The following is a 16,826-nucleotide window of genomic DNA, read 5'->3' as shown; positions in this document are numbered from 1 at the left end:
GGTTACCTCGGCATCAAAGCGAGGATCCTGGTAGGCGTCACTGATGTTGACAGGCAGTCCTGTGGACGCCACCAGCTCGGCGATGCTGTTGTTGATGAGCCAGTCGGAGTATGATGACTTCTCCATGCTGTCTTTGAAACTGGGAGGAGCAGAGAGGACGCTTTGTGTCGCTCATTTTGGTCGTGATTGATCTAGCGCACAGTCACGACGCTCATCCACAGTCACTGATACCCACCTGCAGGGATGACTTAGCTTCCTCATTGCCAAAACGCCCACACACACGACGCCCTAGTAACACTTGTTTTTCTGCAGATGGCCTGATCTCATTCATTCTCCACATTAAACTGTCGTCTCCTCCAAAGTAACTAAATTCTCAGCTTTATTTCACTGTAGCAAGAGTGACACAATAGAGTGGGATCTTTTGATCCAAGTCTTTGTGAGGGTGTGACGCACTGCCGCGCAGAGCGGACCTCAGGGGTTGGAGCTTTTATTTTCTGCTCCTCCTGTCCGTCCCTCTCTGGTGTCTGTCATTTAGCTGCAACAGACGTGCAGCTTGGCTGTACAGCGGCTCACTGTTATCTTTCCCACGAGGGACTGTGAGGAGCGTTAGAAATCCTGCAGTGTGCCTGCCTTTTGACAACAAATTTATTCACTTAATTACACACATAAATCTTCCACAGCAGCCCTTGTTATTCCGACTTGAACCTCGAGGAAGACTAGTATGTCAGTACACACACTTTGAGCTGTTTAATTTTATACATCTGAGAAGCATATTCAGTACTTGGAAGGGATGTGTACTTTTTGTTGGCCTTTTAATAAACAATGATTTTAATCATTATTCTTTAGGAAACAAATGCAATTTAAATCAATTTATTTATTTATTTTATTTATAGTTTTCCTTTTTCAATAAAACTTGGATGGCATTTTTTAGCACTCGAGGTTGTCAGCTGTTGGAGGACATACAAGCATCAGGAGGTCGACCATTTTATTGGTTGGTTCCTCAACCTCCAAGAATATCAGAGGAGCGACACTGAATGGAAAATCTGACATGTCAATTAGACTTTGTGGAAATAACTGAAATGATTCAGTATGCTGTACTATCTATTAATATTTTTCTTAATGTGAATCTGACAGTTTTTTTATACTTATTTTTTTTTTTTTTGTTGCATTTTTTTCTCTTTTTTTCTTTTAAATAACATGATGTGGACAGGGACATTATGCCAGTGATAATCTAGGCATAATATTGAGACGTGATATTAGCTCCCATTTATATATCATTATTTATACCGTTTACTTTTGTACCAACTAAGCCACAACACTAAACTTTCCATTTCGTTGCGTTTAATGTGAGAAATGAATCTAGAACCAAATATGAAATGGCTGGGCTTTAATGCATTTATTCAAACAAGGGAACAGTTTTCAGAACTCCAAAACGCACCACATTACACAAGGTGATGTCATCACCAAAACATCCAAGATGAAGGAGATGGTTGAAGGTTTGCTCATCATTGCAGTGCCTCCACCAGATCAAGCTTATGTGGACAGATTCAACTTAAATTTGATCATTCTGGTGTCAAATATTGTAATGTGATTAATCAGAATTAATTCTTCATAAAACCTGTTTAGATTCAATTAGATTAAGTTTTTAGTCTCACCTCTATTCTTAGAAATATATCTATATATTGCTTAAAAAATGAAAACGGGAAGCCAAGTAGAGCAGAAGGAATCATTTCCGTGAGAGTGTCTCACCTCATAGATGTGTCACTAGTGGAGCTGTTGGTGACGTCAGGGGCTCTTGGAGAGTTTCAAATCATTTTTATTGCTCCTCAGACAATTATTGTCTACATTTTTCAGGTGTTGGTTTTTCCATGTTTCCTTTAAAAAGTGAATTAACTATTGTCCTAATGATTCTCCCTCCGTCCGCCCAACACATACACCGCTACTTTTTCACCTTTGCTTCTTCAGTGATTCTTTTCTAAAGAAATACTCAAGGAAAACAATAAGTTCCGCTCTCTGTGTTGGCTTTCATTTGTAAACCTCCCACACAATATTACACCCCGTTCTCTCAGTCACGCGGAGCAGAGGGGGGAATTCCACAAACTCAATTAAAAACCCTGCAGTATGCCTGCTGCTCTCCACCAGCACGTTACTCCCACCGTGTTTCTGAATGTTTCATTTTCATGCTTTCTTGTATTTTGTCCTAAATGGCAGGCAGCTAACAATCCTCGCTGAGGTGAGGTCATCAAGGGCAATTCTGATTGAGTGCTCTGTGTGTGAAGCAGTTTTAATCCCGCTTACCTGCTTTCAGTGTCGGCGCTGCACTTTGGTGACAATAACTCAAACGACTTGGTGAACTTCACCACCTGAAAAAAGTGAGGAAAAGCTTTCATGCGTTCAGTTCTTTTAATCAGAAAGAATTCAATAATGGGGATCTTTATCAGCTTGACAGGCGAGCGAGAGAGAGAAGAGTACCGGTGATTCTATGTCCTCCAGCAACTGCACAGAGCAGCGCTCACACTTGAGTAGCGTCTGAGCACGATGCATGATCTTCCTGACAATCTTCTCCAGGTCAGTCTGCTCCTCAAACAGGTCATTCACCACCTCCAGGAGAGCCTGAGCGCCACAGAGAGAATAACACCAGCTGAACCTGCAGAATCTGAACAATAGCTGCTGCAGTAAATCTTTCAGCTGATAATTGTAAAAAAAAAGACCTATAGATTGACTTATTTTGGCTTGCTCAGCGTAAGTATTACTTCGGCTATTAATATGATTAGCTCTGTCAATAAAAGTAAATTGGCTCCGTTCTCTTCGACAGCAACCCTCCAATTTAATCCACGAGCACAGAAATCATTCCTCTCCTCTGCTCACTGAGCTGTGTTCTCATTATGTTTGCTCCACAAATCAATGTGTGACATAAATTAGTGCATCTCTTAACATTCCCTTGGAGATATCTATTGTGGAGCAGACCCCCTCTCTGGAAACAGACCCATCCCCCTGCACAGATGCAGAGGCTGCGTGCTCTGATCCCCATTGCAGTGGCAGCATGTGGGCTGATCGATACTCTGCTTTAACCCTATTAAGACTACACTTACATACAGGTGGGCTCATTTTGTTTTAAGGCTTTTGGTGTCTGATGAGTGGCATCTTCAAATACATAAATTACTGTACTGTAATTTCACTCCTGGACTTCTATTCTTGAGTTTTTCTGCCATTTGATGAGTGGGTTTCCAGGTGTGTTTTGCAACCGTGGCACGACTGAAACTGTTCCTGAATTAAATGGCGGGACTCAGGCTTGTGAAACAACGCTGCCAGCTAACATTCCGACTCAAATAAAGTCACTATCAGACTCACTGTCTAGCTCAAGCAACACTCGATGACTAGCTCCCAAATTGTTTTACAACAGCGTCTTTTCTTCACTCTCGGTGAACTCATCGCTGCAGCTGTGTGTGGATTTTGACCTTCATCATGCATACGATCAATGAAACGCTTTGTTTTTGTGATCATTCAGGAGTTACTGCACTGAGAAGGTGACCTCAGTGCTGGGAGTGGAGTGAATGACGCTGCTTGGCTCTGTGGCACCTACCCGGCTCCGGTCGTACTCTTTTCTAGAGGCAGCGAAGAGTTGAGCGTTGGAGATCGCAATCCCACAGAAAGGTAAATACATCTGCAGCACCTGTGGACCAAGAAACAGCTTGTAGATCATTTGTTTTCTCACTCATGATGCCGACAACAGAGACATCTCGCTGCTCAATCCCTCCATAAAGAGTGAAGTAAGAAATGATTTTTCATGGGAATCATTACCGTGTAAGATGAATAAATCAATCCTTCTGACATTTTACCATTTGAAGCAGCAGTCTGAGTTACTGTGCCCCGGGCTGGTGAAATGAACGCAGGCATGTATTTGTCCCCAACATGAATAATGTAATAAATTGATGTAGCTTAATGAGGTTGGCGCAAATTGTATCAACACCTTAATGCATTTGTTTTGTCATCACAGAGCTCATTCATAAATTAAGATGCCGGAAATAGAATGGCTAAAAACACAGCTCGTACAGTGAAATCTAGGAAACGGCTTAAAACTCCCACATACAGCAGGATCAATATTGGTCTGTGTGCTTCCTTAGGCTGGCTCTTGTTTAGTTATCCATCTTTGTATCTGGCTGCTGAGTAAACAATGCAATCAGCCCAGCAAACACACGGCTGTTTACCAGCCTTCAGTCAAACCTGAGGGTGAAGACAACACAACAAAACATGAATGAAGAGCTGCTGTGTGTGTCCTCCGATACCAGCAGATCTCATTCAGCTTTTCCAAACCATAATGTATCAATTACTCATCAGCTATGAATGAATGTGAGCGGAACATCGCTGTGGTGATGGACGCTGCTGAAACTGTGATGTCACGAACGGTCACAACGCTCCGAAGCAATGAAGGAAACTGGATCCAGACGTGGGAGGGCTTGACTCAGTGCCATAATGATGAATATTTAACCTCAATGCGGTCATAATGCTATCATTTAAAAAAACAGCAGTAACTCTCTTTAACATCACTGAGACTGTAATGTAGGTGTTCACTTCACAGTTGATGGAACACCTCAATCGAGAGACGGCCTTGAAGCTTCCAAAGCAGCTGTTCTGGTGACCTGAGATTCTACTTTCCTAGTTGTCTGAGCTTCTGTCACCACCATAGAGATTCTCTTCTCCTGGTCACTACCCTAAGGTCAGGACAACAGTCGAGAGCAGGGATGTAGAACATTTGTAGGTTGAGCTAAAGTGAGCCAATCCTCTCATGCAACTCTCTCTTTTCAGTGTCAGTAGGAGGCGCCAACAATCGCATGGAGGGTCTCCAGCTGCAAGAAGCACATCTGATCATATTTATATCAAACACCAGGGGGCGTTAAGCAAAAGGTGGGTGTCCAATTATTCTGTGGCAGCAATTGTACATGCTAAACACAAACAACTGAAGTGAAATTAAAAGAATTAATGTTTATTTCAATCTCCTTGAATACATTCTAATGCCATTTGACATTTATATGACTTACATTCCTTTGCACGATCAAACATTGCTTCCGATACATTACATGTTGCATGCTTGCATTCCACCACGATTGAAAACAAACACAACCTGTGGCCCTAGGACCGGTTTAGTTGGTGACCCCTGGCTGAACTACATCATTTGCAAACTGAAGAGGAGTAATGCAGTAAGCATCTTGTGTACTGGGGTTGGACTCATCAGGTCAGTGAGCTTTGGGAGAGGGTGGATTTCAGCGCAAGCAGTCTGAGTCATGGTGATGTGTGGAAAAGACACAAAAGGCTTGCTGCGATTTGTGTTAACCACTGGGATGCTCTTATGCATGAGAGATGGGCACCTATTGGTCATGACAAATGTACTATAAATCAGATCCTCTTTCATTAATATTAATTTTCATTTCCTCACACTGAACTATTCTGCTGCTGCACAGACAAGACGGGATGAAAAGCAACAGTGTCTTAAAACAATATAGCGCCTCTCAACTGAGCCTTTGTTTCTCTGACAGTCAGGGTTATGTGGATTTAATTAGTATGTCAGTGTGAGAGAGAACAGATTGCAATAAAGAAAAGGTTCCTGGGACAAAGAATCAAAAGACGAAGACGCACGCATTCAGACTGACTTTAATCAAAGCCAACATGTTTGAGCAAACGTCGACACTTGCAGCAAAAAAGTGTCTCCAACTCTGAGTGTTGAAGTGACTCACAGTGTTGGTTTTATTCTGAACATTAAGTAGCGTTACTAAACCTGCATGATGATCGTGTATGGAGTCGCTTGTGGTGGAGTTAGTGAGTTAATGCGATGCAAAAGGACCAGGCATAATGCTATTTCAGCTGTCCTATGGAATTCACTAATAATGATCTTCCAGTAAGGCGGCGGTCATCAATAGCCCCAGCAGGAGCAGATTCATTAGTGAGCAGGACTTTGGGGATGTGACTATGGATCTGTCTGTGGTACTAACAGGCAAGCTCAAAAAAAAGCGCCGCTCTCTCTAATTACATTCTGTCAGGCAGGCCGTGATACAAGGTTGCATTACAAACAGGCTTTTTTGCCTAGAGACCTGCACGCGCTCTAATAACAAAACTAACTGGCCGGGTCCAGCGGGGCTCCCGTCTTCATTCTAAATGAGGAGAGCAATTGAAAATAATGCAGCCGTTTCTGGCCACTATCTGATTATAGAATCCTTAAGGTTTTAGGTCAGCTCGGTTGGGCTGTTTTATTGCCCAAGCTTTCATCATTCTTTCATAACGCAACACTACTTCATAGAACGAGAAATCTGTGGAGGTTACTTTAGGTTGAACTCTGTCACAGTGTCAATTTTCCCATTAAAAGAAGAACAATCTTGATGGAAAATGATACTAGAGAAATGTGTCTTCCTTTTCATAGCATATGGCAGATAATATCGAGCATCAAAAGTGAGGATATTAAGTGACATTCCAGCTGATAATCTTAATTATTTTTCCTATTTTAAAAACAAGGCAACTTGTGGATTTAACAAAAGGTTAATGAAATCAGGCCAAGAAGTTTCCAACGTAAATTCAGCAGCTTGTAGATGAAAAGTGGCCTGCTGCTGCACTGCAGAAAACTATGGCCAAAATCGAATAAATAAACACTATAACAAATGGAATAGTTGTTAGTGGAATTATCTGTCTCTCTTATCTGTATCTGTTAAGATCATTTAAGATATCTCAAGTCATCTCAAGCTTGAAAAGAAGACTTCCTGATTTGATGAAGCATCATCAGACAGCTCAAAACCTGTGGTCAGTTGAAAACCTGAGAACATTCCTGCCTCCTGCTTTATCTTTAATACAGAGAAAATGCACTTCACACATTTTTTATTTAAATTTAATTGATTTAGTTGTTAACAGTGCAGTTGTGAGAGGTTGCTAAGAATAAAATTTACTCTCCAGGTGGATCACAGAGATCTTGAGGGGCAGGAAGGAGCACCTGGGAAGGACCAGCGGTGGCTACCAAAAGTATGTCTTCATTACCCAGAACTAGCCTCATCCTAATCCTAACCTCTGCAGATGCAACACCACCTTGATTGGACAGTGTTGTTGCATCCAGAACAACAAGGAGCTCAAGATAACCATGAACCTCTGGAGCTTATAGGCCACCTAAACCCTGTACACATGCGGGGTTCACCTGACCCAACAGTTCACCACTTGCTCCAGAAGAGGGGAGAGAGCAGGAGAAATGTGAGTGAGTTTTTCCAGGTGTGTGAGCATTGATTTCATTTTAAATTGGTGAAAGTAGAAGTGATGTGAGGGTCAAATGTCGGAGAGAATCGTGGCAGCGCTTTTTCTTGTACGGGCCAAGGCTGAGTGAAGTGAGGGGAGCAGAGTTGGAAGGATGAAAGATGATTTTGAGCTGTGTGTTTTTGTAATATATCCATGCCTCATGGCTGGAATTCTTTGTAACTAATTAACATTATAACCCTCAAGGATTTAGCCTGGATATAATATTATGTTTATGTTACGTTCATATGAAACTATAAGCACATTACAAATGGTGGTTAACTTAAATAGTTGCTCCAATTTCATCTTTCGAAAATCCCACTTAATGTGAATTAAAGCAGTAACAGTAATAATGAAGAGGTAAAGAAGCAACAACGATCGAAGCCCTGGAAAATGTTTCTTGAAATTGCCCGATGTCAAATTTGAAAACCCTCTCGGGGAAACCCACTCATCAATTCTCATATTGCTGAACCTGTCAATAACCTCTGACACAATTGACCACAACCTCCTGACCACACTGTTTGGAATGGACTTCTCTTGTGCAGCAGCTCAAGTGAAGAATGAAGGGAGAAAACGTCATAATCATATTCGTGGTGGAGTTAACATTTGAGGCTCTAAAGTCAGACTAAACTTGTCTTTACTCCTTTACAAAACAGTTCATATACCTTACTTATAGCCTGTGTTTGGCCATGAAAACTAGGTCACTATCCAGAAAGCAGACGTTCAACGATCTCAACAAACTTTGCTCCTTTGCCTTTGATGAAAAAAACACATCTTGTTCTCAATTGCATATTTACTAACGCAGAAGAAAACAAGCAGACGGATAAAATATAACTCTATAGTAATTCAGACTGTGATATCAATACTTTAACTCTTTAATAACACTGGAATGCATCTGTTTTAAGTACAGTACATTTGAATTGTAGAAAAGCACATTTCGTTCCATATTAATGACCTTATATTTGTGGCAGTTATTTCTTGCAGCTCAGTCTACAGCGGTGTATAAATCACAATGAGCCTGCTTATAGTGAAAATAACATGTTCAGTGATTCGTAATTATGGCTTCAAACCCGAAACTAACAATGGATTTGACTTCCAATCGCAGAAGCGAGTAATTTAGCTATTTTGAGCTTTTTGTTGCAGTGCATTATGGGACTTGAACACGCCAGTCCTTTTTTAATTTAGAAAAGTGTGCATCTTGTAAGGAATATAGTATATCCTTGATGTCTATGTTTTGGTGTATTTAACATTTCATGTATCTCAAGTTTTATTATGTTGAAGAATTCGACTCTGATATTACACTTTTCATGTATGAACTTGTTTTTCCGTTGTGCTCGTCACAGTTGTATAAATCAGGGAAACGCTGTATATTTTTATATAAAAAAAGTTTTATACCATGAACACATATATTCATATTCAAAATGCAAACCACAGTGAGCCACACAATTATTTCAAAATTTATATTAGAATTAGCTCTGAGTATGTATGTTCCTTACTCTTTATTTTCATCAATTTTAGGCATCAAAGTAAGATGCATAAGTATAGCAGGAAAATGAGTTTCAGTGCTTGAATAATCTTCCTCCACGTCAAAGTAGGTTCAGACTCATTTTGTGTTTTGTCTCCCAATTCATTCAAATTAATCAGCAATTATCTGAAGTGGATATATTATGACGGCCTTCATCAAAACTGAGAATATTATGGAGTGCTTTGAAGCCCAGAAAGTTAATAATGCAGGCTTCAAATTGACATTATGAAGCCAGTTTTTCCACCTACCTGTAGCCAATATCTGTACCTTCATACGGAAGAGTTAGAACAATTATACATGAGCCATTATCACAAGTCCCCGAAGGATTTCAATCCTGCAGAGTATCATTAAGATACAATTACCTCAGTGTGGGATTTCAAGCCATCCTTAACGCAATTAAACACCCTATACTGTTTCGCGCTGCATTGTTCAATAAAGTAGAAGTCTCAGCCTCTAATGACATCCACCGCCGTCTAGTGAGATATTACTAACTCTTCCATAAAAGCAGCAGAACGTTTGCTCACTTCCACGACTAACTTAGGTATGGCACTCTGAGAATAAGAATCTGTGGAAGATCTTTCAATAAAACACAGTCATTTGATGAGACCTAACTCCATGACGCTCATCTGAGCATGTGTCAAAAGAGAGCTAGCATGTAGCACTGGACCTCCCATGGTTTATTCAGTCCATCCAAAATACCATTCGGTGCTCGCAGTAGTGCCGGATGGAGACACTCCAGGTCTTAACCTGAAGCAGCTGTTTAATCTGTCGACCCGGATGAACCGACAGGACTAGATCACAACACTCTGGCAGCCGGTTTGAGACTCTCTTACATAAAGTCATTTTTCTGTGCGATGTTACATCAGGGTTCTTCGGAGACGGGCTCAGAAAATATTCATGCAGCGAGACACGCGGCGTCAGAGCGGGAAACGGAGCAGTCGGTGTTGATGTAACTATTCCATACGACCCACAAGTTTCCTGTCAGCATGAGCTAGAGAACTAAAACGTGGTAGTGTGTCGGTTCCTGCAGGTGCTTTTAAAAGTAGCTACACAAAATTAAAGAGAATTTCAATATTTCATCTCTTTAAAACACCTTTTTAAATTTGTAAAAATAAAACTGCACATTTTAGCTGAAGTGAAATACGACTTGGTAACTGTTGTGCTGTTGGTAATTAACAGCACTTTGCTCCTCATGTTTTCAAGGACCGTGTGAGCTGCTCTGCAGGTTAGGATGTTTACAGCACAGCGTTAAGGAAAAAACATTTCTTCAGACCATTAGTTCATTGTTACCGTAATTGAAGTGACAAGCACGATGCTCCTTTATGTTTTACATCCTTTCAATACTTTAAAAAACCGAAAGGCTGTTTTAAAATCAACATCAAATAGTTACTTTGTCTTTTTTTACTGTGTAGTATATTACAGTGTATTTCAGGAGTGTGATAAAAATTCCATGGTATCGTCACACAAGTATTGTGATGTATATTGTATTGTGAGGCTCTTGCCAATACTAGTGTTTTCTGGAAAGTAGTATTATTTTCCACATATTTAGGTGTTTAAAAAGCCCCTTGTAAGACACTCGTCGTCCCAGCAATAGCTAGCATTGTCCTACGCTGCTTAACTTCAGTGCCAAAACGCTAAGAAAACCAAGATCTTATATGGTTTGAAAAAACATCTACTTTTAGGCAACAACACAACAGAGAAAGCACAAAGATCATGTGGAAGTTGTGAGGGGCGTGGCTAATTAAATGCTACATCACAGAGCCCAGGATATTTAACAGCATTCTGTGATTGTTGAGGCTCATCCATCAGCCAACAGTGTACCCAAACTGACCTGCAATATGGATCACTGTTAGTGTCTTAAAATGCAGCATCATTTGCTTGAAATATAATACAGATGACGATAAAGTGATGGGTAAAAATAGTTCTTTTACGTGGCATCTTCCCTAACATATTACTTTCTACAGTCAAATGGTTGCATGTGTGTAATCTGTATTCAAAGCAATGTGTATTGTACTTTTGAAAGTAATTTTAGTCAAGTTAAAGATCAATCAGGATTTCTGCTTACTGCTTCACATTAAACAACATAAATGTTTGGTCAAGAATTAGATGAATTTAGGAGGAAGATGGGCATAAGCATGCTGCGTCTGTCAGATCTCCCATCTGTTGTTGCCCGAGTAGATTCGCCCGCAGAGACTTGAATCACACGTTGACTCACTCCACTTCACTGTAACACGACTATATTACTGAGAAAACACACAGTGACGTCGAGATATTGCAGCTTCAGTTTGTGCAACATTACAGCAACAGCTTTGAAGAACCAGGAGGAGATGGGACCCAAACAGATTGATAACTGATCATACGACAACATTAATATCATTTAACTGAGAGAAAGCAATTCAACCTTCACGTCAACCCTATCGACTGCAGAATCCAGTCAGAAGAGTGGAAGTCAAAACCAACAGGGGACATGCATGCACCGCTCTCATATGTTGCCAGAAGTGGGACGGCGATGTGAGGTCATTATAAAGAAGCAGAAGGTTGGAGTATACGGGACCCATGATGAAACGCCTATTTGAAAGAGCTTAGAGATGGTGGGGAACCAGGGTCCTGGAGTATGTGGATGGTGTCAGGTGAAAGATGACGGATAGAGTGTAACAAGGACGTCCAGGTGGAGGCAGATATTCGCCTCCATCACATGACACACTCTCTGATCAGACTCCAACTTGTAAATAACTGTTCTCAAACGTGTCCATGTTGTCTGAGAAATACACACAGACTGAGTCGTCCCTCTGTATTGTGCTTGATGTTTGCATTTGACTCAGACACACAACTGTGAGAAAACAGAAGGGCTGTGAAGAAGTGTCTCTGAATCAGAAAGCCTTTTGAACTTCAAATATCAATCTATTCACCACATGTCGCGCTCAGACTCCATTGTGCCGAAGCACACACCGTGAATAATAACAAGATTACCTTTTCATCGTCTTCAGTGAAGAGTTCTCCACTCGAGTTCTTGTTGATGGCCTGAGCTACACCGATGATCTCGCCGTCGCTGTTGCGTATGGGCATGCACAGCAGGGACTTGGTTTTGTACCCGGTCAGCTTGTCAATTTCATCGCTGAAGCGACGATCCTGCCAGAGAAACAAAGGCTCCGTCATTTGGTGACCCTTGTCCATCCTGTCGTTGTGACAAAAGAGAGAGACACTGTTCGTCGAAACTGCCAATAACAACATGACCAAAGTTTTGTATCTAGAGCTTAGTACATTTTGCCTTTAGCGCTGAACTGCAGCTTAGTTTTTCAACAAGATTTATAGTCCTCCATCTGAATATGACTTTCTTCTTTTTATATATATTAGTGTATAGTAATAGTGAACTGTTGCAGTGTTTCTGGGAGGATCTGGTGTACAGAAGAATGGCATGATGGGAAAAATGATCATCCTCTAGTCACACCTTCATGTCCTACGTCTTCATTCTCTTTTCTCCCACTGACAGCCTCTGCGTCTTCATTGATGACTCTTGACTTTCTAGAGCTACATCTACTTCTCCTATAAAGCTTCTCCTTTGCTCTTCCTGTTAAACTGGCCAGTCTTCTCCACCAGCGCTCCTTCTTCTGGCCATGTCTGTCCATTACTCTGGATGCAGAGGCCAAATGCTGTTTTCACTCCCTCTGGTCCCCACATCTTCACTACACGCACACACACACACACACATACACACACACACACACGTTCTCTCTAGCACCTACTTCCATTCCTCTTCTCTCCAGGCTTCTCGTCCACCTCCTCCTTACTCTCTACATCTCACTACATCAGCAAACACCATGGTCCACGGAGACTCCTCCCTGACCTCATCTGTCAATCTGTCCATCGCTCTATCACCCCTATTGCACACCCCACCACTATCAGACCTCATACCGCAGGTCCTTCTCACACACTTCTCAGTACAGTAGGGCTCGTCCTCGCTTGGTCACAGGCTTTCTCTAGAACTGCAGACTTTTCTGACCTTCTCTCAACTCTTCCATCAACAGCTTGGTGGTACTCACTGCCCTTAACACGGACTCACCCACTCTTTCCTACACTTGCAGGAGTGAAAAAACACAATAAATGTGCCATACCAAACATAAAATAAAACCCCAGACAATTCCCATTCTAAACAAAAATAAAGTAATACAAGTAATGTTTGATAAAACATGAAATAATAAACAGAACATTTAATTAATGATTGAAACATTACATAAATTAAGAAGATGGTGATGTTATACCGTAACTTTTTATTTTAAGTTATTGAAAGAAGTGAAGTGAAGTTTGACTTGACTTATTTTTATACTAATGCACTCGAGTTGTGGTTGTATCCCGTATCGAATTTCGTGTGCTTTTGGATCGGTCTGTTTGACCGTGAATTGGATGTGACGGAAGGAGAGGAGAATGTGACTTCGTGAGTCATGCAGTGAGCCAGGCACCTGATATGCGTCAGGAATGTTCACAGTCTCTCCGTGTTCGGCCACATATCCGATGATGCCTTTCCCCCACGGCACCTGCACCTCGTCCGAGTTCATGGAGGGCAAAACGGTCGTCCCTGCGTGCACGTCAAAGAATTTGGACACCAGCGTCTTCTTGTTGCCGGTGCCTTCCACCAGAAACAAGGAGCAGCGGTCCGCGTCCACCATGATGCAAACGAACACCAGGATCTTGTAGCTCAGACTCGTGAGATCCAAGTCGTTGGAGATGTCTTTGACGAGCTCTAGGAAGAACTCCCTCTCGTTGTGCTCTTTGAGGTAATATTTGAAGTCCACGGCCGTGGACGGGTACTGCGGGATGTTGACCCTGGACTCCAGTAACGCGCTGAGGATGTGAGCGGTGGTGGGAGGCAGCGAGCTGGCTTTCCTCAGCAGAGCGCGCCTCCTCATGCTGGTCAGCGGCTCCTGAGCCCGGGAGTTGACGTGCTCGTCGTAGGTCCTGTTGACGTTAACGGCCTTGGACCTGGCAAAAGTTTTGCGCAGCTCCTTCTGCGAGGCTCGCCTCTGCAGCCCGTCGCACTTGCTGGCCCAGCTGTCGCGGAGCGCGGCGCTCTTCTCCTCCCGCGGCTCGGCAGGAGACGCGGCGGCCACCGGACTCTTGCTCGCCTGGTGATTCTTCAGCCATTTCTCCACCATGCCGTAGCTCCCCTTTCTGTTCAGGTAGTCCTCGAACAACTCGGGGTGCGAGTCCAGAAAAGTTTCCACGTCAGAGAACAGCATCTTCGCCACGGCCATAACTGCTCTTCTCGAGCGGAGTTAAATATCATCTATGATCTTCGACCTCAAGTTCAGGTGGAGAGTCACTTGCGAACCGCATTTGGGATGCGTTTGGTTGGAGGCTGCGCCAAGACGATTCCCATCGTGGCTGTGCGCGTTTCTCTCACGCGCAGACATACTCCTCTCAGTCCTGGAATATTTGTGGCGGAAGCATGGCACAGAGATGAAGAAGGAGAGGGGTTCTCTGGCAATCGAGCGAGAGTGTTGGGGACGCCTTTGTGTGCGCGAATGACGTTGGGTAGGTTGGTTCGGTCCTGATGACGCGCAATTCGTCACAAGAGCAGTCAGACTTGCGGACGCAGAGGCGCGCATATGGTGATGACGAAGATGATGAAGGCTGTGCCGATTGACTTGTTTCTACATGCAAACAAATCGATGCGTATTTGTAGAGCGGAAGATGAAGCATTTGCGATTTATCTTCCGATATTCCATTGATCTGAAAGAGGGTATCAGAAACTATTTCATCTGAATGGTGTATTGACCACTTTCAACCGCTAAAGGGAGCTGTTGCACACATTGAGTTCTTCGATACTCTCCCCATTCATTCGTATTTGTTTAAGAATAACTCATCGGATCCCAAAATGCCGCGTGCCCAAAGCATCTGAATAACAATTTATCCTTCCCAGATGCCGAGTAGTAAGAAGGGTCAGACCTGATCAGCTGATGTACATAATATATTTATGTATAACTCTGAAATAGTAATTCTCTTGTTTTTGAATTTATATACTTAGTTTGATTTGTTGTTGGTGTTGCTCACTGGTTTTGCCAATGCAGCATCAGTAAGTTAATATGCTGAGTTTATATTATCGAAAAGTAAAGAAATGATCTAACAATATTTCACATTGACTATCATCTTCCCCTGTTTTAATTAAGTTAATAAAAAAAAAAAAATCCTACATGAAGTTGTTGAAAACTACAAGTCCTTTGACCCAAGTATTAAGTATTTAAGGGTAATGTTAACAATTGATGCAACAAATGAAAAGCCAGTTAAAGTAGCCAAAAGCAATAGTAATTTAAGTGTTCCAACTTTGTCTCTTCACACAGTGGAACACAGCGTGCCCATCAACAATTTCCTGTTTCCCCCCAATGCACTAGTTTTACCTGCTGCTCTCAGTCTTTATCTGAAATCTAATCTGACTAATGTTTAGAAGATATGCCAGTCCAAAACTGTTCCGCACTTGTTTTATTCAAACACCTATAAAAGAAAACAAGGACCGAACATTCACTCGTGAGACAAATTCACTCTGACAAAGCACGACATCTTCAAGGTTCAGTACATTATTTGATGCCTTCAGTTCTGTTTCTTACACATTATTGAATAAGTTACATTAGAAAATAACCATTTGATACATGAACCATCAGGTCCTCAGAGAGAGGGGTCTTGTCAACAGAGGTACAGTTGTAGTTCAGACATCGTGCTAAAAGATTTGAGCAAACTTCACGACGTTGCAGACTTAAGATATGCGATGAGGTCGGCACGCTCGCCCTTCTTCTTGATGCCGGCGAAAATCATCTTTGTCCCGGGAATGTACTTTTTGGGATTCTCCAGGTAGACCATCAGGGTGTCCTCATCCCAGATGATGCCTGTGACAGCATTAGCAGGTCAAGAGAGGTCGTTTTCACAACAAAGGGCATTGACATGCGGCGCAAACAAAAGGGGAAGCAGGAGAACCAGTTTTTTGATCAACACTATGGAGTCTAAAGACAGCCAAATTTGAGATTAATGTAAAGCACATTGGATTCTGAGTTCACTATGGTATGGTTTGTTTAGCCATTTTCACTACACTGTCCATCAAGCAACTGTCTCCTCGCAGACAAGGTCACGATTCAGAGGTCGTTGAAGGACGAGCTCCTCGAGTTACAGCCATGTCTTACCTTTGCTCTTGTTTGCGTCAGTGTAGGAAAAGCCCTCAGCCTGTCCTGTTTTGCGACCAAACAGCCCCCATAGATTCGGGCCGACCTTGTGCTTCCCTCCTTGCTCCACTGTGTGGCACTGGGCACATTTCTGAACGAACGCCTTCTTTCCCTTCTCAATATCTGCAGGCATGGTTTCTGGAAACAATCAGCACAAATAGAACACTGTATGAAAAACTCAACGAATCCCTGTGCGATTGGCGTCCTCACCACTAGGGGGCGGTGGTTATAATAGTGTTGCACAACGAAAGTGACTCCCACGTTGCAAAACCGTTCGATCCACAAAACAATCGTTGGTAAAGTTGTATAGAACACACGCGTCTTCAAAATGCGTTCAAATGCCGAGATAAATAACGTTACTCAAACTAGTCTGACGACTTTCTCGTCGGAGATCCGGTGTAAACAGTGTTACACCACGGTACACTTTTGAATTCTCAAAATGGCTCTAAAACAGAGCCAAGTGAGTAGAATTCTGAGTGTTAAAACAGCCCACATCGCCCGTTTCTCTCGAATCTGTGAAGTGGAAACCACGTTGTTAACCGGAACCGGCGTCGTTTCACCCAAGTAAAAGTTCGGAAAAGCCGAAAAACAACTTTGCAATTTATCTAAATAACACGTGTATTTAATAACAAGAAACCATACACGAACTTACTGTTTCGATCTGTTTCGGTTTCCCCTCACTTTGCCACGGTTGATCAAGAAGGACTCGGTTTCGACCTCCTTTCTTCAGTTTCTCCTCAACGTGTGTGAGGTACGTTAGTGCGCGTCATCGGTCAGCTGACCTGACGTGTCACCACTATTGTTCAGGAAGTTGACGCAACAAGGACAAAACG

General features: G+C 42.4%; 3 protein-coding genes across 5 annotated transcripts in view; 1 reads left to right on the top strand and 2 right to left on the bottom strand.

The window, feature by feature from the left end:
• pde11a (phosphodiesterase 11a) overlaps window positions 1–14,316 on the bottom strand; it is a 31,453-nt gene extending 17,137 nt beyond the window's left edge. For both annotated transcript variants that reach the window (XM_053878155.1, XM_053878156.1), the window contains exons 1-6: window positions 13,246–14,316; window positions 11,759–11,917; window positions 3,584–3,673; window positions 2,473–2,613; window positions 2,299–2,363; window positions 7–139 (exon numbers count right to left, since the gene is read on the bottom strand). In XM_053878155.1, coding sequence (XP_053734130.1) covers window positions 7–139; window positions 2,299–2,363; window positions 2,473–2,613; window positions 3,584–3,673; window positions 11,759–11,917; window positions 13,246–14,037 — 1,380 coding nt within the window. In that variant the 5' untranslated portion in view covers window positions 14,038–14,316. The remainder of the gene's footprint in view (window positions 1–6; window positions 140–2,298; window positions 2,364–2,472; window positions 2,614–3,583; window positions 3,674–11,758; window positions 11,918–13,245) is intronic.
• Window positions 983–16,826, top strand: part of osbpl6 (oxysterol binding protein-like 6) — a 39,442-nt gene continuing 23,598 nt past the window's right edge. The window contains exons 1-6 of the mRNA XM_053878149.1: window positions 983–2,372; window positions 2,442–2,568; window positions 3,509–3,654; window positions 4,580–4,717; window positions 4,807–4,905; window positions 6,937–7,224. The gene's annotated coding sequence lies outside the window, so the exon portion shown is untranslated. The remainder of the gene's footprint in view (window positions 2,373–2,441; window positions 2,569–3,508; window positions 3,655–4,579; window positions 4,718–4,806; window positions 4,906–6,936; window positions 7,225–16,826) is intronic.
• On the bottom strand, window positions 15,246–16,783 carry LOC128766488 (cytochrome c-like). 2 transcript variants are annotated; one of them, XM_053878157.1, is made up of 3 exons: window positions 16,646–16,783; window positions 15,955–16,131; window positions 15,246–15,663 (listed from the first exon to the last, which is right to left on the bottom strand). In XM_053878157.1, the coding sequence occupies exons 2-3, from the start codon at window positions 16,124–16,126 to the stop codon at window positions 15,518–15,520; spliced, it is 318 nt and encodes a 105-aa protein (XP_053734132.1). In that variant the 5' UTR covers window positions 16,127–16,131; window positions 16,646–16,783; the 3' UTR covers window positions 15,246–15,517. The 2 variants fall into 2 exon arrangements, with proteins under 2 accessions (XP_053734132.1, XP_053734133.1); XM_053878158.1 differs by lacking the exon at window positions 16,646–16,783 and having other exon boundaries at window positions 15,955–16,148.

The sequence above is a fragment of the Synchiropus splendidus genome, chromosome 10 (assembly GCF_027744825.2).
Source record: "Synchiropus splendidus isolate RoL2022-P1 chromosome 10, RoL_Sspl_1.0, whole genome shotgun sequence".
NCBI classification, from domain to species: Eukaryota; Metazoa; Chordata; class Actinopteri; order Syngnathiformes; family Callionymidae; genus Synchiropus; species Synchiropus splendidus.
This window is presented reverse-complemented; position numbering and strand designations above follow the sequence as displayed.

Coding starts and splice junctions, on each gene's coding strand:
- LOC128766488 (XM_053878157.1), bottom strand. CDS start 16,126: ATGCCTGCAGATATTGAGAAGGGAAAGAAGGCGTTCGTTCAGAAATGT. Junction 15,664..15,954: donor TGACGCAAACAAGAGCAAAG/GTAAGACATGGC, acceptor ATGCTGTCACAG/GCATCATCTGGGATGAGGAC.